The 22852-nt window shown below is 45.8% G+C and overlaps 1 protein-coding gene across 1 annotated transcript in view; it reads right to left on the bottom strand.

The window, feature by feature from the left end:
- Positions 1-22852, bottom strand: part of LOC132378550 (GMP reductase 1) — an 88405-nt gene that overhangs the window by 25832 nt on the left and 39721 nt on the right. Inside the window, exons 3-6 of the mRNA XM_059945535.1 lie at positions 22499-22582; positions 21680-21853; positions 18860-18941; positions 13427-13533 (exon numbers count right to left, since the gene is read on the bottom strand). Of these exons, the coding sequence (XP_059801518.1) occupies positions 13427-13533; positions 18860-18941; positions 21680-21853; positions 22499-22582 (447 nt within the window). The remainder of the gene's footprint in view (positions 1-13426; positions 13534-18859; positions 18942-21679; positions 21854-22498; positions 22583-22852) is intronic.

The raw sequence follows: 22852 nt of genomic DNA, 5'->3' as shown, positions 1-22852 counted from the left end.
AGGAGATCCTGGGATGTGAAAGAGACACTTAGATGGTATGTTGCCTCCCAGGTGCCAGGGGGAGGAAAGATTGAGGAGCTGGAAGTTGTGCTACCTATTTGTATCAACAACATGGGTTGGAAAAGGGATGGGGTCCTGAAGAGAGAACAAAGGGAACTAGGTAGGAACTGAAAAGCAGGACCTCAAAGGTAGTAATCTCTGGATTGCTGCATGTGCCATGCATTAATGAGGATAAGAATAGGATGATCTGGCTGAGGAAGGTGCAGGGGGCAGGTTTTCAGCTTTCTGAGTCATTTGGATCTCTTCTAGGTAAAGTATAACTTGTACAAAAATGACATGTTACACCGGAACTTGAGGAGAGCCTATATCTTTGAGGGCAGATTTGCTAGAGTTGTTGGGGAGGGTATAAACTAGTTTACAGGTGTATGGAACAGAGGATGGGGCAGTTGGTATACAAGTAGGCACTCTGTGTAGAGTGAGAGGAAGGATAAGCAGTTGATAGGGGGAAAATTGCAGCAGGTGGGATTGGATGAGCAACACAGACAAGATGCTGGAAGAACTTAGCAGGTCAGGCGGCATCTATGGAAAAGAGTTAAACAGTCAACCCTTCATCAGGACCTGATTTAGACACATGGCTGAGGTGTTTCTAATTTAGTGACAAAGCATCAGGAGCCAGGGTGATGAAGCTCAGGACGTGGGGCTAAGACATAGTGACATTCATGGAGACTGAGCATACACGGAATTGTGTGTCTGGAGGTGTAGGCGGGAGAGGAAGGCCTTAGTGAACACTTTGCTTCAGTATTCACCTGTGAGAGGGACCTTGAGGACAGAGTAAAGCTGGCTGATGTGTTCAGGAAGAGGATATGCAAGAACTTTTGTTAGAATATACGACACAGGTCACTTGGTACATCGAGTCTGCTCCATCAAGGCTGACTTATTACCCCATTCTCCTCTGAGGATCTCACCTAGACTGTACACACCAGCTGTGTGGTGAAAAAAAGCATAACAGCCCTCTTTCACCTCAGACAGGAGTCCCCAGATCCGCAGGACTTTTTACAGGGGCACCATTGAGAGCATCCTGACCGGATGTGTCACCACTTGGTACAGGAACTGTATTCCTCTCAACTGCAGGGCACTGCAGAGAGTGGTGCAGGCAGCCCAGCAATTTGTGGACGTGAACTTTCCTCTTTTCAGGACATTTACAGCAGCAGGGGCATAAAAAGGGCCCAGAGGATCATCAGGGATTCCAGCTACCCCAACCACAAACAAACTATTTCAGCTGCTTCCATCTGGCAAATGATACTACAGCATTAAGGCCCGGACCAACAGGCTCCAGGACAGCTTCTTTCACCAGGCCATCAGATTTATCAAAACACATTGATCTGATTGATCTGATCTGATTTTTTTTCATTTATTTGACTGTACATCGATCTGATTGTGTACCTGACTATACATACATGTATACAAAACTATCACGTATACAATCTTAGTGTTTAAGCAATATCCTCCCACATCTCCCTCCCTTATTATTTGTACATAGCAACAGAGATTTTTACTCCCTTGTGTTGTGAGATGGATGTAAGAAATAAAGTTCTAATTCTCCCCATTGCATTTAACACCCTGACTAATCAAGAACCTATCAACCTCTGCCTTAAATACACCCAGTGACCTGGCCTCCACAGCTATACGAAGCAATGAGTTCTACAGATTCACTAACTATTCTTCTAACTAAAGATCACCTCCACTCTAAAGGGCCATACTTCTGTTCTGAGGCTGTGCCCTCTGGTCCTAAATTCACCCACTATCATGGACATCTTCACCACACCCACTCTATCAATCTTCACTAGCTTCAAAAAGGTCCCCCCCCCCCCACTCTTCTAAACTCCAGCAGTACAGAACCAGAGTGATCAAACACTCCTTATCCGAGGATGATTCTTGTGAACCTCTTCTGGACCCTCCCCAACACTGGGGGACCAAAACTGTCCACAACACTCCAAGTGCCATTTGACTAGTGTCTTCCAAAGACTCATAACTGCATCCTTGCTTTTATATTCTCGTCCTCTCCAAATGAATGCTAACAATGTATTTTCCTTCCTTACCACCCACTCAACCTACAAGTTATCCTTCAGTGAATCCTGCATGAGGATTTGCACCTGATTTCTGAATTTTCTCCCTGTTCAGAAAATAATCTATGCCTTTATCCTATCCACCAAAGTGCATGACCATACATTCCCCTACATTATTCAAACACTTCTTTGACCATTTTCCTAATCTGTCCAAGTCCTTTTGCAGACTCCCTGCTGCCTCAACACAATCTGCCCCTTCACCCATCTTTGTATTGTCCACAAAACTATCAATTCCATCATCTAAATCATTGATATACAACATGAATAGAAGTGGTCCCAACACCAGCCCGCTACATCCACCTGCGTAATACCACTAGTCACCAGCTGTCAACCAGAAAAGGCCATCCTTATTCCCCCTCTTTGCCTCCTGTCAATCAGCCAATTCCCTGTCCATGTTACTATCTTTCCTGTAATAGCATAGGCTCTTATTTTGTTTAGCATCCTCATGTGGAACATCTTGTCAAAGTCCTTCTTAAAATCCAAGTAAACAACATCCACAGACTCTCCTTTGTCTATCCCACCTGTTATTTCTTCAAAGAATTCCAACAGATCTGTTAGGCAAGACTTCTCAAGAAAACCTATTTTGTCCTGTACCTCCAAATACTCTGAAATCTCATCCTTAATAATGGACTCCAATATCTTGCCAACCACTAAAGTCAGGCAAACAGGCCTATAATATCCTTTATTTTTGCCTCCCTCCCTTCTTAAAGAGCGGAGTGACATTTGCAATTTTCCAGTCTTCTGGAACCATTCTAGAACTGAGTCATTCTTGAAAGATCATGGCCAATGCCTCCACAATCTCTATCAGAACCTGGGGTGTAGTCCATCTGCTCCAGGCAACTTATCTATCTTTCAGCATCCCAAGCACCTTCTCCTTAGTAATAGAGTACTGTCCAAAAGTCCAAGGCATGTGTAAAAACAAACTTATAAAGTGAAGCAACACACACAAAATGCTGGAGGAACTCAGCAGGCCAGGCAGCATCAACGGAAAAGAGTACAGTTGACATTTCAGGCCAAGGCTCTTCAGCATGACTGAAGAAAAAAAATGAAGAGCCAGAGTTAAAAGGTAGGGGGAGGGGAGGGAGGAAGACTAGGTGAGAGGTGAAACTGGGAAGTGGAGGGGTGAAGAGCTGGGAAGTTGATTGGTGAAAGAGATACAGGGCTGGAGAAGGGGGAATCCGATCGCAGAAGGCCATGGAAGAAAGAAAAAGGGGAGGAACAAAGAGAGGCACTGGGAAGGCAGGGAGACAAGGTGAGGGGGTAAAAAGGGAATGGGGAATAGTGGGGGGGCATTACCAGCAGTTCAAGAAATCGATGTTGCCTTATCGCAACAGTAGAGGAGGACATGAAGTGACATGTTGGAATGGGAATGGGAAATGGAATTAAAATGGGCGGCCACTGGGAGAGCCTGCTTTTCCTGGCGGACGGATCATAACTGCTTGGCAAAGCGGTTTCCTATGAGAAAAAGCAGGATCCATTTTAATTCCACTTCCCAATCCTCTGCTGTCGTAATGAGACCACACTCAGATTGGAGTGTAACACCACCTTATATTCTGTCTGGGTAGCCTCCAACCTGATGGCTTGAACATTGATTTCTCTGACTTCTGGTAATGCCTCCCCCCTCCCCCCAAACTCCAGCGTATTTTTCCTCTCTCACCTCATCTCCTTGCCTGTCCATCACCTCCCTCTGATGCTCCTCCCCCTTTACTTTCTTCCACGGCCTTCTGTCCTCATTAGTTTCTCCCTTCTCCAGTCTTACATCTTTCACCAATCAGCTTCCCAGCTCTTGCTTTCACCCCTTCCCCTCCCAGTTTCACCTTTCACCTTGATTCTCCCTTCTCTCTCGCCCACCTTTTAAACCTACTCCTCAGCTTTTTTTTCTCCAGTCCTCCAGAAGGGTCTCAGCCCGAAACATTGACTGTACTTTTTTCCCTCATAGGTACTGCCTGACCTGCAGAGTTACTCCAGCATTTTGTATGTTTTGCTTGGATTTCCAGCATCTGCAGATATTCTCTTGAATGAATAGTTTCTAAAGATCAAAAATTTTATTATAAAGAGCAGTAAACAGGCCAAAAAAACTAAACACCTTTGCCTTTAAAACTGCATCAATTCTCTTAAGGTACAGTGTCATGCAGTTTTATAAGAAAATTGGCTGGTAGTTATTCCAAGAATCTTGGAGAACTTGCCACAGTTCAATTGCAAACTTTAACTGTCTCAGTTGCTTCTGTCTCTCCAAGTAATCCCAGGCAGCCTCGATGATGTTGAGATCAGGGCTCTGTAGAGACCATACCGTCTGAAACCATATACTTAAAAAAATCTCAGGTGCCCAAGACCTGTGCACAGAACTGCAGCAACTACACTCACTAATTTCTGGAATATTGCTTGCGTCTTCCACAATGATGACTAACGCAAAATACTTACCAAGTTCAACCATCATTTCTTTGTCCCCCATTGCTACCACCAGAATAATTTTCCAGTGGTTCAATACCCACTCTAGCTTCTCTTTTACTCTTTACTTATCTGAAAAAACTTAGTATTGTAGCGGTGTGCTACATGCAGCGCTAAAATTACGACACGGAGTCAGTAACTGCAGTCGAAGAAAAACTTTATTCAAAATACCCAGCCTTGCTTTTAAGCCTCCCTCAACCTGCCCCCCGTAGCGCAGAGGCTCTAAAGCTCTGTGCTCGCAAACCCCCGTAGGCTATCTCCCTTAGCCGGAAAGCTGGCTAATTGTGAGCCGGTTCGGATGTGCCAGGAAATGGGTCGCCACATAACCCCCCCCCCCCCCAGAACCGGCGATAAACCCCCCAATGCCCACAGCCTGGGCCGGAACCTGCTTGGGAGGTCGGCCTCTGTGCCGAGGTGCCGGAAACTCGGCCGGTTGCGCCAGGTCCACATGGGCCGGTTTGAGGCGGTCCACCGTGACAACCTCCTCTTTCCCCCCAACGTCCAGCACGAACGTGGACCCGTTGTTCCGGAGCACCATAAACGGCCCCTCGTAGGGCCGTTGCAGCGGTGGCCGATGCCCGCCCCTTCGTACAAACACAAACTTAGAGTTCTGCAGGTCTTTGGGTACGCAGGTCGGGTTCTGCCCATGCTGCGAAGTGGGTATGGGGGCCAGGTTACCGAGCTTCTCGCATAGTCTGCCCAGGACTGCTGCGGGTTCTTCCTCTTGCCCCCTTGGGGCTGGTATGAACTCCCCGGGGACAACCAGGGGCGCGCCGTACACCAACTCGGCCGACGAGGCGTGCAGATCGTCTTTGGGCGCCGTGCGGATGCTGAGTAGGACCCAGGGAAGCTCGTCCGCCCAGTTAGCTCCTCGCAGGCGGGCCATGAGGGCCGACTTCAGGTGACGGTGGAAACGCTCCACTAGCCCGTTCGACTGTGGGTGGTAGGCAGTGGTGTGGTGCAGCTGAGTCCCCAAAAGCCTGGCCATAGCTGACCACAGGCTGGAGGTGAACTGGGCGCCTCTGTCGGAGGTAATGTGGGCTGGTACACCAAAGCAAGATATCCAGGTCGTGATCAGTGCCCGGGCGCAAGATTCGGAGGTGGTGTCGGTGAGCGGGACCGCCTCTGGCCATCTTGTGAACCGGTCCACGATAGTCAGGAGGTGCCGCGCTCCGCGTGACACTGGCAGGGGGCCCACGATATCCACATGAATGTGGTCGAAACGCTGGTGGGCAGGATGGAACTGCTGCGGTGGGGCTTTGGTGTGCCGCTGCACCTTGGCCGTCTGGCAGTGCATGCACGTTTTGGCCCATTCACTGACCTGTTTGCGGAGTCCATGCCAAACGAACCTGCTGGAAACTATCCGGACAGTATTCCGGATGGAGGGATGTGCCAATTTATGAATAGAGTCGAAAACGCGTTGCCGCCATGCTGTCGGGACGACTGGACGGGGCTGGCCGGTGGCGACGTCACAGAGTAGGGTCCTCTCACCTGGGCCTACAGGGAGGTCCTGGAGCTGCAAACCGGAGACTGCGGTCCTGTAACTCGGAATCTCCTCATCCGCCTGCTGTGCCTCTGCCAGTGCCTCAAAGTCTACCCCTTGAGAAAGGGCATGAATGGTAGGGCGAGAGAGCGCATCCGCCACGACATTGTCCTTACCCGAGACGTGCCGGACATCCGTCGTGTATTCAGAGATGTAGGACAGGTGGCGTTGCTGGCGGGACGACCAGGGGTTGGACGCTTTCGTAAACGCAAAGGTTAAGCGGTTTGTGGTCCGTGAACGCGGTGAAGGGCCGACCTTCTAGGAAGTACCTGAAATGCCGGATTGCCAGGTAGAGCGCCAACAGTTCCCGGTCGAAAGCACTGTACTTGAGCTCGGGTGGCCGCAGGTGTTTGCTGAAAAACGCCGGGGGTTGCCAGCGACCTGCGATGAGTTGCTCCAGTACCCCACCGACTGCCGTGTTAGATGCGTCCACTGTGAGGGCGGTAGGGGCGTCTATTCTGGGGTGCACTAGCATCGCGGCGTTTGCCAAAGCTTCCTTCGTTTGAATGAAAGCGGCGGCGGACTCCTCGTCCCAGGTAATGTCCTTGTCCGGACCGGACAGCAGGGCGAACTGGGGGCGCATGATCTGGGCAGCTGAAGGGAGGAAGCGGTGGTAGAAATTGACCATACCTACGAATTCCTGAAGGCCTTTGATCGTGGTGGGTCGGGGGAAGTGGCTGTCCGCATCTACCTTAGAGGGCAGAGGGGTTGCCCTGTCTTTAGTAATCCTGTGGCCCAGGGAGTCAATGGTGTCGAGCCCGAACTGGCATTTGGCGGGGTTGATTGTTAGACCGTACTCACTCAGTCGGGGGCAGAGTTGACGAAGTTGGGACAGATGCTCCTGACGACTGCTGCTGGCTATGAGGATGTCGTCCAAATAAATGAACGCGAAGTCCAGGTCCCGTCCCACCGCGTCCATTAACCGCTGGAACGTCTGTGCGGCATTCTTCAGGCCGAACGGCATGCGAAGGAACTCGAAAAGGCCAAACGGGGTGATGAGAGCCGTTTTGGGGACGTCGTCCGGATGCATCGGGATTTGATGGTACCCTCGGACGAGGTCTACCTTGGAGAAGATCCGTGCGCCGTGCAGGTTTGCTGCAAAGTCCTGAATGTGCGGCACAGGGTAGCGGTCCGGTGTGGTAGCCTCATTCAGCCTGCGGTAGTCGCCTCATGGTCTCCAGCCCCCCGTCGCTTTGGGCACCATGTGCAGGGGGGATGGCCCATGGGCTGTCGGACCGCCGGATAATCCCCAATTCCTCCATCCTCTGGAACTCCTCCTTCGCCAGTCGGAGCTTGTCCGGGGGAAGCCGCCGAGCGCAGGCGTGGAGGGGTGGTCCCTGGGTCGGGATGTGGTGCTGTACGCTGTGTCGGGGCATGGCCGCTGTGAACTGCGGTGCCAGAACCAAAGGAAAGTCCGCCAGGACCCTGGTGAAGTCGTTGTCAGACAGCGTGATGGAGCCAAGGTGAGGGGCTGGCAACTGGGCTGCACCCAGGGAGAATGTCTGAAAGGTCTCGGCATGGACCAGTCTCTTCCTGGGCAGGTCGACCGGTAGGCTGTGAGCTCGCAAAAAATCCGCACCCAGAAGCGGTTGGGCTACGGCGGCCAGTGTGAAGTCCCACGTGAACTGGCTGGAGCTGAACTGTAGCTGCACCTGACGGATGCCATAGGTCCTTACTGTGCTGCCGTTCGCGGCCCTCAGGGGGGAACCCGGTGCCCTGCTGCGGGTGTTGTAACTCGTCGGAGATAAGACACTGATCTCGGCACCGGTGTCAACCAAAAAACGGTGTCCTGACCGCCAGTCCCACATACACAGGAGGCTATCCCGATGGCCAGCCGCCGTAGCCATCAGCGGCGGCCGGCCCTGGCGTTTCCCGGGAACTTGCAGGGCGGGCAACAACGGCAGGCTGCTGCGCCCCACCGCTGGTGGTAGAAGTACCGTTGTTCGTTGGGCCCCCCACCCCTGCCCCTGGGGTTGGCGGGCTCTGCAGCCGGGCCTGGACTGGTTTGCTGCTGGGAGCGTGGCTGGGTAATCTGTGTGATGGACAGATGTGTCGCTGTGTCCTAGTCGAGGGAGCTCACAACGTAGTAGTAGCGGGTGTCCTCTGAGGTGATCTGCCGAACGTGGAATTGGGCTTCAGCTTGCAGAAACCATAGGTGAGGTCGCTGTGTCCAGAAACCCGGCAGTTTCAACGAAACCACACGAAACCATCAGTCATTTCTGATCCAAAAATCGTTTGGACCGTCAGGGTCACCAATTGTAGCGGTGTGCTACATGCAGTGCTAAAATTACGACACGGAGTCGGTAACTGCAGTCGAAGAAAAACTTTATTCGAAATACCCAGCCTTGCTTTTAAGCCTCCCTCAGTCTGCCCCCCCGTGGTGCAGAGGCTCCAAAGCTCTGTGCTCGCAAACCCCCGTAGGCTATCTCCCTTAGCCGGAACGCTGGCTAATTGTGAGCCGGTTCGGATGTGCCAGGAAATGGGTCGCCACAGTATCCTCTTTTATGTTATTGGTCATCTTAAGTTCCTTTTTCTTTTTTTTTCTCTATTTCTTTTTTAGTTGCCTTCTGCTGGTTTTTCAAAAGCTCCCCAGTCCTCTAGCTTCCCACTAATTTTTGCTGTATTATATGCCCTCTCTTTTTAGGATAGATAATTCCCAAGGGCCAGATAGGACATTCCACAGGTTACTATTGGAAACAAGGAAAGAGTTGGCTGCATGCTTGGTGATGATCTTTGCATCTTCACTGGCTACAGGAGTAGTACCAGATGATTGGAAGTTGGAAAATGTTATTCCTTTACTCAAAGGATTAGGGATAACCTAGGGAATTATAGAACAGCAAGTCTTAGTTCAGTGACAAGTAAATTATTGGAGAGGATTTTCAGAGACAAGACTTAGGAGCATCTCATTGGATATAGCATGGTTTTGAAAGGGGCAGGCCATGATTCAAGGGCTTGATTGAATTCTTTGAGCACATTGATAAAGGAAGAGCAGTGGATGTGGCATATATGGATTATAGTAAGGCATTTGATAAGGTTCCCTGTGTCATAGTTGTGTAGAAAGCCAGGAGGTATGGGATCCAGGGAAGCTTGGCTGAGAGGAATCAGAATTGGCTCACCCATAGAAAGCAGAAGGTGGTTGTATTCTCCTTGGAAGGCAGTGACCAGCGGTATTCTGCAGAGATCTGTTCTGGGGCGCATACCTCTGCATATTTTATACATGTCTTGGATAAGGAACTGGAAGGGTAGATTAGTAAATCTGCAGATGACATGAAGGTTGGAGTAGTGGACAGTGTAGAAGTTCATAGGTGACAACAAGACACTGACAGGAGACATTGAGAAGGCCAGGTGGAGTTCAACCCTGAAAAGTGTGAAGTGATTTAACCATATATAACCATATAACCATATAACAATCACAGCACGGAAACAGGCCATCTTGGCCCTCCTAGTCCGTGCCGAACCCTTAATCTCACCTAGTCCCACCTACCCGCACTCAGCCCATAACCCTCCACTCCTTTCCTGTCCATATACCTATCCAATTTTACCTTAAATGACACAACTGAACTGGCCTCTACTACTTCTACAGGAAGCTCATTCCACACAGCTATCACTCTTTGAGTAAAGAAACACCCCCTCATGTTTCCCTTAAACTTCTGCCCCCTAACTCTCAAATCATGTCCTCTAGTTTGAATCTCCCCTACTCTCAATGGAAACAGCCTGTTCACGTCAACTCTATCTATCCCTCTCAAAATTTTAAATACCTCGATCAAATCCCCCCTCAACCTTCTACGCTCCAATGAATAGAGACCTAACTTGTTCAACCTTTCTCTGTAACTTAATTGCTGAAACCAGGTAACATCCTAGTAAATCGTCTCTGCACTCTCTCTAATTTATTGATATCTTTCCTATAATTCGGTGACCAGAACTGCACACAATATTCCAAATTTGGCCTTACCAATGCCTTGTACAACTTTAGCATTACATCCCAACTTCTGTACTCAATGCTTTGATTTATAAAGGCCAGCGTTCCAAAAGCCCTCTTCACCACCCTATCTACATGAGACTCCACTTTCAGGGAACTATGCACAGTTATTCCTCGATCTCTCTGTTCCTCTGCATTCCTCAATGCCCTACCATTTACTCTGTATGTTCTATTTGGATTATTCCTGCCAAAATGTAGAACCTCACACTTCTCAGCATTAAACTCCATCTGCCAACGTTCAGCCCATTCTTCTAACCGGCATAAATCTCCCTGCAAGCTTTGAAAATCCACTTCATTATCCACAACACCTCCTACCTTAGTATCATCGGCATACTTACTAATCCAATTTACCACCCCATCATCCAGATCATTTATGTATATTACAAACAACATTGGGCCCAAAACAGATCCCTGAGGCACCCCACTAGTCACCGGCCTCCATCCCAATAAACAATTATCCACCACTACTCTCTGGCATCTCCCATCTAGCCACTGTTGAATCCATTTTATTACTCCAGCATTAATACCTAACGACTGAACCTTCTTAATTAACCTTTCATGTGGAACTTTGTCAAAGGCTTTGCTGAAGTCCATATAGACTACATCCACTGCCTTACCCTCGTCAACATTCCTCGTAACTTCTTCAAAAAATTCAATAAGGTTTGTCAAACATGACCTTCCACGCACAAATCCATGCTGGCTACTTCTAATCAGATCCCGTCTATCCAGATAATTTTAAATACTATCTCTAAGAATACTTTCCATTAATTTACCCACCACTGATGTCAAACTGACAGGTCTATAATTGCTAGGTTTCCTTCTAGAACCCTTTTTAAACAATGGAACCACATGAGCAATACGCCAATCCTCCGGCACAATCCCCGTTTCTAATGACATATTAAAGATCTCCGTCAGAGCTCCTGCTATTTCTACACAAACTTCCCTCAAGGTCCTGGGGAATATCCTGTCAGGACCCGGAGATTTATCCACTTTTAAATTTCTTAAAAGCGCCTGTACCTCCACCTCTTTAATTGTCATAGGTTCCATAACTTCCTTACTTGTTTCCCACACCTTAGACAATTCAATATCCTTCTCCTTAGTGAATACCGAAGAGAAGGAATCATTCAAAATCTCTCCCATCTCCTTCGGTTCCACACATAGCTGACCACTCTGATTCTCTAAGGGGCCAATTTTATCCCTCACTATCCTCTTGCTTTTAATATTTTAATATAACTATAGAAACTTTATTTTGGAAAGTTGAATTTGAAAGCAGAATACAGGGCAGAATTTTAGCAGTGTGGAGGAACAGAGGGATCTAGGGTACATGTCCACAGATAACTCAAAGTTGCTGGGCAAGTTGATAGGGTTGTTAAGAAGGTGTATGGTATGTTGATTTTCATTATTCAGGGCATTGGGATTGAGGCAAAGAGCCATGATGTTATGTTGCAGTTTCATAAAACCCTGGGAAATGTGGTGTTCATTTCTGGTCACCTTATTATAGGAAGGACGTAGAAGCTTTAAAGAAGGTGCAGAGGAGATTGACCAGGATGCTACCTGGATTATAGAGCACCTTTCATGAGGATAGGTTGCGCATACCAGGTCTTTTCTTTTTGGACTGAAGGAGGATGAGAGACAGCTTGATAGAAGTGTACAAGAGGATAAGAGGCATAGATCGACTGGATAGCCAGTGACCTTTTTTTAAAATATAAACCAGGGTAGAAATGGTTTATACCAGGGGACAAAATTTTAAAGAGATTGGAGGAAAGCATGGGGGGAGTTGTCAGAGGTAAGAATTTTTTTTAAAAAACAGAATGGTGGGTTTTTCAAATTTTCAAATGCCCACCAGGGGTGCTGGTAGAAACAGATACAATAAGGACATTTAAGAAAGCAGATACAATAGGACGTTTAAGAAACGGGCCTCTGCTGTGCTTATGTTCTATGATCTGTTTCTTGAGAGTGAAGATCCGGGTTCTGACTATTAGCCAACATACAGATGAGCTAGTTAACTACAGACCAATTAGACTCAAATCAGAAACAGACGATGCTTGAAACACTCAGCAGGTCAAGGCAACCTATGGTGAAAGAGAAGCAATTAACTTTTCAGATTGTTCTTCAGTGCTCCACCAATTTACACTGGGCACTGAGAAGTGTGGTAGAACAGAGAATACATTACCATAATTCCTTGAAAGTTGTGTCTTGGGTCATAGAGAGCTTTTGGTAGATTGGCCTTCGTAAATCAGAGTACTGAATATAGGAGTTGGGATGTTATTTTGGAGTTGTGCAAGGCTTTGATGACGCCAAACTTGGAATATTGTGTGTATGAATTATGTTAATAAGATTAAAAGAGTTCAGTGAAAATGTATAAATTGCCAGGATTTGAGGACTTGAGTTATAGGGGAAGGTTGAATAGCTGAGGACTTGTTCCCCTGGAGTGTAGGAGAATGGGAGGAGGTATAGAAAATGATGAGGTGTAATGATGAGGAAAGGTTGAATAGCTGAGGACTTTTACCCCTGAAGTGTAGGAGAATGTGGGGAGCTATACAGAATGATGAGGTGTACAGCTACAGTAAAAATGCAAGCAGGCTTTTTCCACTGAGGTTGGGTGAGACTAGAACTAGAGGTCATGGGTTAAGGATGAAAGGCGAAATGTTTTTGAGGAATATGAGGTGGAACTTCTTCACTCAGAGGGTGGTGAGAGTATGGAATGAGCTGCCAGCGAAAGTGGTGAATGTGGGTTCGATTTCAACATCGCCTCTCTCCATCTATCTACTGTGACAGTACAAGGTTTTAATACACATAGGGTAGTGCTTCAATCAATAACCTGCTTCAAACATCAGGAGTAGCTGAGACTGCAACATTGGTTTTACATAATAATTACAAAATGCTAACTCTACTACTTTGAAACAAGTTTTACTGCATCTCCTGTCATTCACAGAATATGATCAAGGTATTACACATATTGCAGTTCATTATATAATCTGAACATCTTGATTGCAATCTCTCATAATTCACGTCATATTCTCCCAGTATAGTCTTCATTAATTAATATCCAACCATTAACATAATGCACTTTAAATACCAGTTACTCTCTAGATGAACATATTACGTGCCATTTCCACTCCAGACACTGCAAACTGTGACGATATCAGGAATAGGAGCAATAACCAGATTCCTTGTAAAGCAACCAAGTGCAACTCTCATGTGCGCATTCTCTCCCCATCTCAAAGCTAAATAGTCGAGAGAATAAGGTTCTGTTTATATTATGGAATAATTTGTCCAGTACCCTTCCTGAGATTCTGTTTGTAAATGAGGAATGAGAGAGTTACTCACTGAGATGATATGCCCTTTGAGACCGTGAGCCGAGTCAGCACATTCGATCACCGCACTCAGTTGAGGGTAGCCAACTCCTGTTTTAATTCGGGTCGTGCATACAGAACCTAGAGAGAAGCAGTTACAGCAAATGAACCATGCATTTAGATGGCAACTCACTGCAGTCTCTGGATACATCAAACCATTTTACAACCACTAGCCACATCGATTTTGTGGCAAAGGGGGCAGCAAGGTTGTGGGTGGAACATTGCCCAGGGTATTGTGCAAGAATCCCACACTCTTTTGATTTCAATGGTGGTCAACAGTCTTGAGAAGCCAATTTGCACAGTTAAGTGGAGGTTAATTGGATACCATGATTTACTTTAAAGAACATCTCTCTCATAATATACTGAAGTACCATCCTAGGTTAGGTACTTCATTCCAGGTGTTGGGCTTGAACCAACAACTATTTGATTTTGCCAGCTAAGCCAAATTGACATCTGACAGATTAGTGCACAGAGTACATATTTTAGCATGATTTACATTTTGTAAGAGTTGGTGTTTGTGAGTTGGAGCTGCTCATGGTAGGTGGAACAATGAACAATTTCATGGATTGCAGCTTGGTTTTAAATTGTTAATTGAGTTTTCAATTCAATCCCAGATAGGGAAAAAAGTCTGCAGGACCAAGGAGAGAAGATGAAGCAGTGGTATTAACTAGATTGTTTGAAGATGGTCTCCAGATGGACCAAATGGCGTCCTGGCTCAGAAAATGCTGGAGGAACTCAGAAAATCCAACAGCATCTGTGGAAGGGAATATATATTTACTCCCCTCCATAGATGTCACATGACTTGCTGAGTTCCTCCAGCATTTTTCTGTGTGTTGCTCAAGATTTCCAGCATGTACAGAATCTTGTGTTTAAATCCAAGTGATCATTTTATATAGTTTTTCTGAGTTGAATAAAAGCCGGTGGATAAGGGGTTTAATGTTCTTTTTGTGTTGTGTGATAGATCAAAATTGATTGCCACTGCATCATCTGAAAAGCCTTCATAAACAACAAGCCATTTAGGTGTTTCCTGTGCTTTAGAAATAGGGTCATATCTACTCCAATCCAAATGCAAGTAGGTACTAGCAATTGGTTAACAACTTAAGAGATTATATAGATGATGCATCCTACATAATCATTACCTACTTTGTACACGTATACACACACAGAATCATAAATCACAAAGTACAGAAACACGCCCCTTGATCTGCCACATCCATGACATCTTTTTTGTCCATCTACATTCACCCATTTGCACACAGTAGGTCAACAACATTTTACGCCTTGCCCAACAGCCTGTCTGCAAGTCGGTAAGTGTAATAATTGTATCTGACTCCATCACCTCCACTGATAACATGTTCCAGATATGAATCACTCTTTGTGTGTGAACAAAAATACCCCTCAGGTCACTTTAAATCCACATGTTCTCGATTTTATACTTGTTTTTAAAATAGGACAAAACTAGCAACTATCCAATGTACTTATACTTGTATAAACTTCTATCAGCCACCTTCACTCCTAGGAAAATCAACTCACTCTATCCATTCTCTCCCCAGAACTCGATATCCTTCCTGTAGTATGGCATCCAGAGCTGCACACAGTACTCCTGTTATACTTTATAAAAAACAAGTATTTTACAAAGGTGCAACATAAGCTCTTATATATGAAGGCAAGCATGCAATATGCTCCTCCATGGCCCACCCCCTCCCCAACATCATGAGTTATCTGTGTTACTACTTTCAGGGAGCTATGGATTTCAAGCTCCAGATTCTCTGCTTTTCAATACTCCTTAGCACTCTATCTTTTAGTGAATATATGTCACAAAAACAAAGGAGCTGGTTGTGGACTACAGGAGGAATGGAGACAAGCTAACGCCTATTGACATCAATGGATTTGGAGTTGAGAGGTGAACAGCTTTAAGTTCCTGGTATACACATCACCGAGCATTTCACGTGATCTGAAAAAACTGGCTGGCAGGTGAAGAAAGCACAACAGCGCCTCTTTCACCTCAGCTGGTTCAGGAAGTTTGGTACGGGTCAGCATCCTGGACGCCAATGTACTGAACCTTCTGGATGAGCCTAGGCTACCACACTAGACCTTGTGAAATGCTCACACAAGACCGCACAGCCTTTGTCAGCTCTTTCAAATAAAACAACTCAGTTAAAGTGAATTTACCCTGAACAAGCCCATGCTCACCACCTCAGATTTCACCCCCTTACCAAACGTACATAAAACCTATCCCGTGCACTTCTGGAATAATTTCTGTACCACGTTGCAAGGCCTGTGGTCACCTGGTTCATCCCTATTGCCTTACTGGACAGCAAAATTAGTTATTAGCAAATTCTAACAAAGATTCTTCAACCTGAATTGTTGACTGTTTCCCTTCCCCCAGATGGAGCCTGACCTGCAGAGAACTTCTTGCAATTTCTCTATTTGCTTCAGATTTCCAGAATCTGCAGTTTTCCCCTCTATCTTCTGCTATTCTCCATTCTTCTAGTAATTCACTTGCAGATGCAATATCTCCTGCCTTGTTTTCTATAGCAACCTGGGATAGATCATACGCACTTTGACATCCAAGACCTCTTCAATCCTAATACTGAGATACTCCCCTTAGCCTCCCACTTCCTGAATTCACCATTTTCTATGACCTTTTCTCCTTGATGAATGCAAATGAGAATGTAGCTTCACCCACATCTCATGGCTCCACACACAGATTACCCCTTTAGTCCCACTTTTCCCCTGGATACCCTTTTGATCATTATATGCTTATAGAATGCCTTTGGATGCCCCTCAATCTTTTTTCTGAATCATGATCATGTTTAATATCATTGGCATATGTCGAGAAATTTTTTGCTTTTGTGGCAGCAGTACAATGCGAAACAAAATCATAGAAAAAACATGAATTAAAGTAAATTTATACAAATTATATTGTTACGCCTGTGCCCAATTCTGAGGGGCTGAAGGGTCCAAAGTAGCCCCCTCCTTTTTGAGAATCACAAGATCGCTATTAATTCAAGTCAGGAGACCCAGGAAATGAGAGAGAGACGTTTGGAATGTCCTGGCCCTCAGCGATACAAAGCCACGGAAAACAGCCATTGTCTCTTGGAGACGGAATTGTGTATTGAGTACTGTACTTCATGGAAGCCCTCAGGGAATGATCAGAGGGGGTTGGTTGAGGGATGGCATCATCCCAACCTGAATGACATCTGAGACCCTGTGAGTCAGGATAAAAAGAGGGTCTGGGGAACAGCCCCTTCAGACGCACCAGAAGAAACTCTAGAAATCCTGTAACAGCGTAATAGCGACAGCCGGTGGAAAGCCCACGTGCGTCCTTTTCCATTTGCCTCGGAATTGGTGGGCCTTACCACGGAAGAACAGTTTTAGCTAAAACAAAGGAGAAATCAGCCCCAACGACTCTCGAAGGATTGACATCACAAAAGGAAAGGGTAAGTTTTAAACTCTCTCTCTTGACTCCAAACAAAGGCTGCAGCCTGCATGAACTTGAGTGACTTTTATATTTCCATCGGACAATACATTATCCCCTAGACAACGATAGAGCTATTTCTTATTATTATACCTGCGCTTTTAGATTTAGTATCGACAACGTATATTATCTGTATGTTTGCATTGATATTATTTTTGTGTATTTTTATCAATAAATACTGTTAAAAATAGTACCATCAGACTTCAACAGACCTCTCTATCTTTGCTGGTAAGTGACCCAGTTATGGGGTACGTCATAATATATACAAAATAATTAAATAAGTAGTGCAAAAATAAAAATAAAAGTAGTGAGGTAGTGTTTGTGGGTTCAATGTCCATTCAGAAATCAGATGGCAGAGGGGAAGAAGCTCTTCCTGAATCGTTGTGTGTGCCTTCATACCTCCTTCCTGACGGTAACGAGAAGGCACGTCCTGGCTGATGGGGGTCCTTAATAATGGAAGCTGTCTTTTTGAGGCATTTCACAATATATCATATTCCCTTCTTGGCCTAATTTCATTCTTAAGTTCTTTCCTCCATATGCTATGTTTCTGAAGAGATTCACTTGATTTTAGTTGCCTAGATCTATCACATGCTTCCTGATCAGATTTTCAATGTCTTTTGTCATCAAAAGTTGCCTAGTCTTGCTATCTTTGTTGTGCACCCGTACTGCAACAATGCTGGCCCTGAATTCCTATCTTTCTAAAAGACTCACTTGTCAGATGTGAATGAGGAGTTCTGGTTGATAACTCCCCTCCCTGTCACATGGGCACCCGTGGCAGCAGTCCTGCTGAGTCAGTTGATGATATGGATGGAATATCCATCATCTCTTCCTGGGGATGACACCCTAACCCAGACAAATTCCTGATCACAAGATGCCTTGTATCCAGGCAACGGTTTCCTCAGATTTTTGTGGAAGACCTTGCCAATTCGTTGGTGGTACAGTTTGTGCATGGATGCACGGCCAGCTCCCAATCAGTTGCACGTCCATTCTCGACTGAGCTTTGATCACAGGTTTCCAGCATCTGGATCCTGACTAGACAGGGCAGGAAGCACATACAAGAGGCTCTTTTCATTCATATGCGGGGGGAGGAGGTGTACTCCTTCAAAAAGAAAGAATACAAAGATTCCCCTCCCAGCTCCCATGGGTGTGAATCAGAAACCCTCCATAATATTTAACTTCTCCTTTATTTATCGCTTTGTAGTCTGGGATTCTGCTTTTGATTATCTATCAATAAGTTACTGGTGCCAAGAACAACCCTGTCTAAACCTTTTTGGCAGAGGCTTCATGAAAAAAAAGACAGTGTAATAAATAGAGAAAAGAAATACCAAAATTGAATGAATTGCTGAGTTAGTGATTAGCTGCCACACCCCTCGGGAGTGAACACTCAGTGCAGATCGATCATTGTTCATTGTCAATACAGACCAATATTCCACTGGTCACTAACGTACAGCAGGAAACTTGCCCCCTTGTTGACTACCAAACACCAATTTACACCCATTTCCTTTTACTCTCCCTATATATTCTAGCCGCTTTCCCACTCATCCGCTCTCACTTACAATTAACCCTTTGGGTTGTGGGAGGAAAGCACAGTCACAAGGAGAACAAGCACATTCCACATCAAGTACTGGAGGTGAGAATTGAACCTGGGTCACTGAAGCTTCATGAGCTACGTTGTGCCCATCGCAGGCAACTGGGACGAGCTCAGACTGACGCCTCGGTCAGTACGCATGCGTAGAGCAAAAGGATCTGTTTTTGTGCTGCATAACTATCATATGAATTTCAAAGATGCTATCCAAGTGTTTGTCACAATTGTCATCTCTATTCAATGAACAAGGATTTATGCAACTCATTGTGACTGTTACAAACTAGCTGAAGCTAAAACCAAGTTACTTTACCCCCTTGTGTTATGGCACTCTGTTCATTTACCTGGTCCGATGCCCACTTTGATGACATCAGCTCCTGAGAGAATAAGTTCTTCAACCATTTCCCCCGTCACTACGTTACCAGCCTAGAGTTTGAAAGTGACAAACGTCAGAGAAAGCAGAAGATTCTGGAACATAATGACAGGCTGGTGAGATGGCCAAGAGTGAATAAGGGCACGGCTTCAAACCATCACGTAACTCTGCATTATTTTAGCCCATCCTATGGCAGAAAACAAATTTATTGATCATGTCTTCATTAGCAGACACAGAAAGCAAAAGGAGCTGCAAATCCTGTCCAAGACCATTGGCAAACAGGTCTAGTCTGTCGTGGGATAGTTGGTCCACCCAGACCAAACCTGTGCTGTACCAGGCAGTAAATTCTCGGGTAGCCTTACACTGCTCTGGAATGCCATTACCCACGTGCAGGAATGGACACCCGCCTGGTCAGCATTGAACCCTTTGCCAAATCAGGAGGGACAAAAGCACAAGAGGGATGCACCCAGGTCAAAACCTCCCGGAACAGGGACGACATCGCCATCCTGTATGGATCTCTAGGTCAATGCACAGACTGATCAGCATCTGCAACCAGTCTGAATTTGCATACAGGGATAGAGTCAATGGAAGAGTGAGACCATACTGTTCAACAACTTCCCAAATGCTGCAACATCTCCTTCACTGTCAGGTCTGATGACCTGAAGGTGCTGGGCATCTGGCTCAGAGGGACTGAGGTGTTCAACAACAATTGGTTGGAGCAGATTGCGAAGGTGAAACAAAAGTGGAATCTGTTGAAATTGTGTTCACTGACAATACTGGGAGAAACATGGTCATCAGATGCAATATGCTCTGCTAAACACAAAGTACACTGCAGATGCTGTGGTCAAATCAAGACGTACAAAAATGCTGGATGAACTCAGCAGGTCAGGCAGCATCCGTTGAAAGGAACAGTCAACGTTTTGGGCCGAGACCCTTCGTCAGGACTAAAGAAGGAGGGGCAGGGGGCCTATAAAGAACGTGACAGGACATTGAATTCTCCAACTTCCAGTAATTCCCTCCCTCTCACTTCCCACATCCTACCTTCACTCTGTATCCTCTTCTAGCTGCCTATCACCTCTCTCATGATTCTACCTTCTACTACTACCCATAGTGCTTTCCCCTTAGATTCCTTCTTCACCTCTCTGGCCTATTCCCTCCCTCACCCCTTGATCTTTCCTCTGATTGGGTTTTCACCTGGCACATTCAACCCTCTTCCCACGTTCTTTATAGGCCCCTGCCCCCTCCTTCTTTAGTCCTGACGAAGGGTCTCGGCCTGAAACATTGACTGCTACTTTCAACGGATGCTGCCTGACCTGCTGAGTTCATCCAGCTTGTTTGTACGTCTCAATATGCTCTGCTGTAGCCAGTTCCCCACTCCTCTGCCCAGAAATCACCAAGGACATACTCCTGGGATCTAAAATCAAGCAAGTCCAACAAATCACATTGCACAAAAACCAAGAATGGAGGCAAAAGAGTAACCCAAAGTTGCCCTCATCCTCATGACCACCTTTGTGTGTGGCTGCATTAGGCGCTCTGTGGACCCAAAGTACGTGGATACCATGTGTGGTGAGATTCTACCCGTCCCTGGGGCTGTGAAGGCTGGGTCTGGCCCATTGCTGTGCAGTGTCCCAGTCAGCTGTTCTTTGTGGATCATCAGAAGTTAGTAGTCAAGCGCAGCAAATAGTTACAAAGGCAGGTGGCATTAGCCTTGACTGCAAGGAGGTTGGAGTTTAGAGAAAAAAAGTGTTGTTAGGAATGTTCAAGCCTTGCCTGGATAATGCACCAAGTTCTAACGCCTTTATATGAGGCTTCCAACCCTAATATTTTCTGGACTAATTTCTGGGTTGTGCAAGGTCTCTGATCACAAGCAGCCAAAAAAGGTGGATCTGTGATCTCTGGATTGAGAGGAATGAGGGGTAATCCTTCTGAAACACAAGAGCAGTACAAGACAGGAACTGGCCCTTTGATCGACAATTTCTGTGGCAGCCACAATGCCAACTTTAACTAATCCCACGTCCCCACAATGTCCACACCCCTCTATTCCCTGCCTGTTTACTTATCTAAATGCCTCATCTAACCACAGCTGTTTCCACCACTTCCCCTCAAGTCTCCAGAATGGGACTTGACCACAACGTAAGAGTGCTACTTTGTGTCTGCAGTTGACACCTTCAGCAACTTAATATTCTGGCCATATGTAGCAGAGGTTCAAAAGCAAGATACTGCAGACACCAGAAATAGAGAGAATGCTGCGAATGCTCAGCGGGTCAGGCAGCATCGTTGGGGACAGGGATGAAATCAATAGTTCAGGTCAATGGCTTTTCACCAGAACTCCGATTACAGGTCACTGACCTGAAATGTTTCCCTTCCCACACATGCTGCCTGACCTGCTGAGTGTTTCCACCATTCACCAATGAGAGGTGGTCGGCTTTCCTCATACCCATCACATTGCTCATTTGGCTGTTAAATGTCCTGTTTTTAATCTTCTGTGGCTACACTTGATGAAAATATATGACACCATGTCTACGACTGGTGCCAGGCTTGAGGTTTGGCGTCCCCTGAAAGTTCCTGACAACTACTTCAGTTTTGCAGTTGGCAACAACTCCAGTCTACAAGCTCCCAACTTGGCTGAATTGGATATTCAAGTTGTGGAAAGAGTAGCTGGTGAAAAGCTTTTTTTGATAACACCAAACTGGAGAGTGCAATGACAGCTTGCCACGCTAAATTAGCAGTTTAGAAATGCTGCCAGCATTTTGAAATGAAAGAAGCATTTTCTAATGGAATAAAGACTTACCATGATGGTGTGTTTCGGAAACTTGGCCCGAACAGTTTTGACAGATTCCACAAAGTACTCTGAGTATCCATTTGCAACATCTAGGCAGATGTAGTTGATGGCTGGGATTGCTTTTAGAATCTCACAGAGTTTATCCAAGTCTGCCTGACCAGTGCCAGAACTGACAGCCACATTCTGATAAGAGGTAAACAGGCAGAAAGAGAGAGAATTCATTAAAGAAAGGTCTGTCTGTCTAAATCAAACTAAATCAATCAAAGCTGTACTCAAACAAATCTGAGTGAGAGCATTAAGATTATAAATTCCTGCCCTCAGCTCTGCCCTTGGTGGTGGGTGGGTGAGGGGTTGGAGGGGTACTTATCAGAAATCTAAGTAGATGGCTAGTTGATCACATGGAATTTTCTTTAATTAAAACTACTTAGTAGAAATTCTTACAGGCCTCTCTGGACTCTGGTAAGTTCCTTCTCAGCTAATGGGCTGTATTCATTAAATGCACACTGGTGCTAATGAGCAGAAAAGCTAGGTACAAGCCCGTTATAACTCAGAAAGGGTTCAGATATCTACTCATGAGGGCACTCAGTTTTACATTCCATCTGCGCTGAAGCCAAAGATAACTTTTTTTTAAAAAAAGACTCATACTAGCCAATCAGCACAAATTCCTTTCCCCCTTTCCTCCATGGACAAACACATCCACAATACACACACCATTTAACACCTTCACTGCACGTGTAATTAGCCAAATGGAGTGGTGATAGTTTATCAGTTTACATTCAATTTCTATTTCAATCCAGCATAACACAGAATATTCTTTAAAGAAAATACCTCAAGACATTCAGGACGAGAGGCTGCAAATGCCTTCCACTCTTCCAGACTGTAGTGTTTATGGATGGTGATGAACATTCCAAACTGGAAAAGAAACAAGCATTTTATCTACCATTTCTAATACAACCTAGCACTTGCAGATAGTGTATCTGGGGAATTGCTCACAATGCCTCCAATACATGGGAAGGTCAGGATCACTGGATCACCTTTCTCAATCCCTTCTATAATAGTTTTAATCTTTTGGACTTAGTTCCCACAAGACCAGTAAAGTAAACAAACAAATAACAGTTTAAAGGCACACGAATGAAGCTGCAGATACTGGAAATAATTAAAAACACAAAATGCTGGCAGAAC

Source organism: Hypanus sabinus, chromosome 20 (assembly GCF_030144855.1).
Source record: "Hypanus sabinus isolate sHypSab1 chromosome 20, sHypSab1.hap1, whole genome shotgun sequence".
Classification (NCBI taxonomy): Eukaryota; Metazoa; Chordata; class Chondrichthyes; order Myliobatiformes; family Dasyatidae; genus Hypanus; species Hypanus sabinus.
Note: the sequence above shows the minus strand (reverse complement) of the source record. Positions and strands in the feature narration are given on the sequence as shown.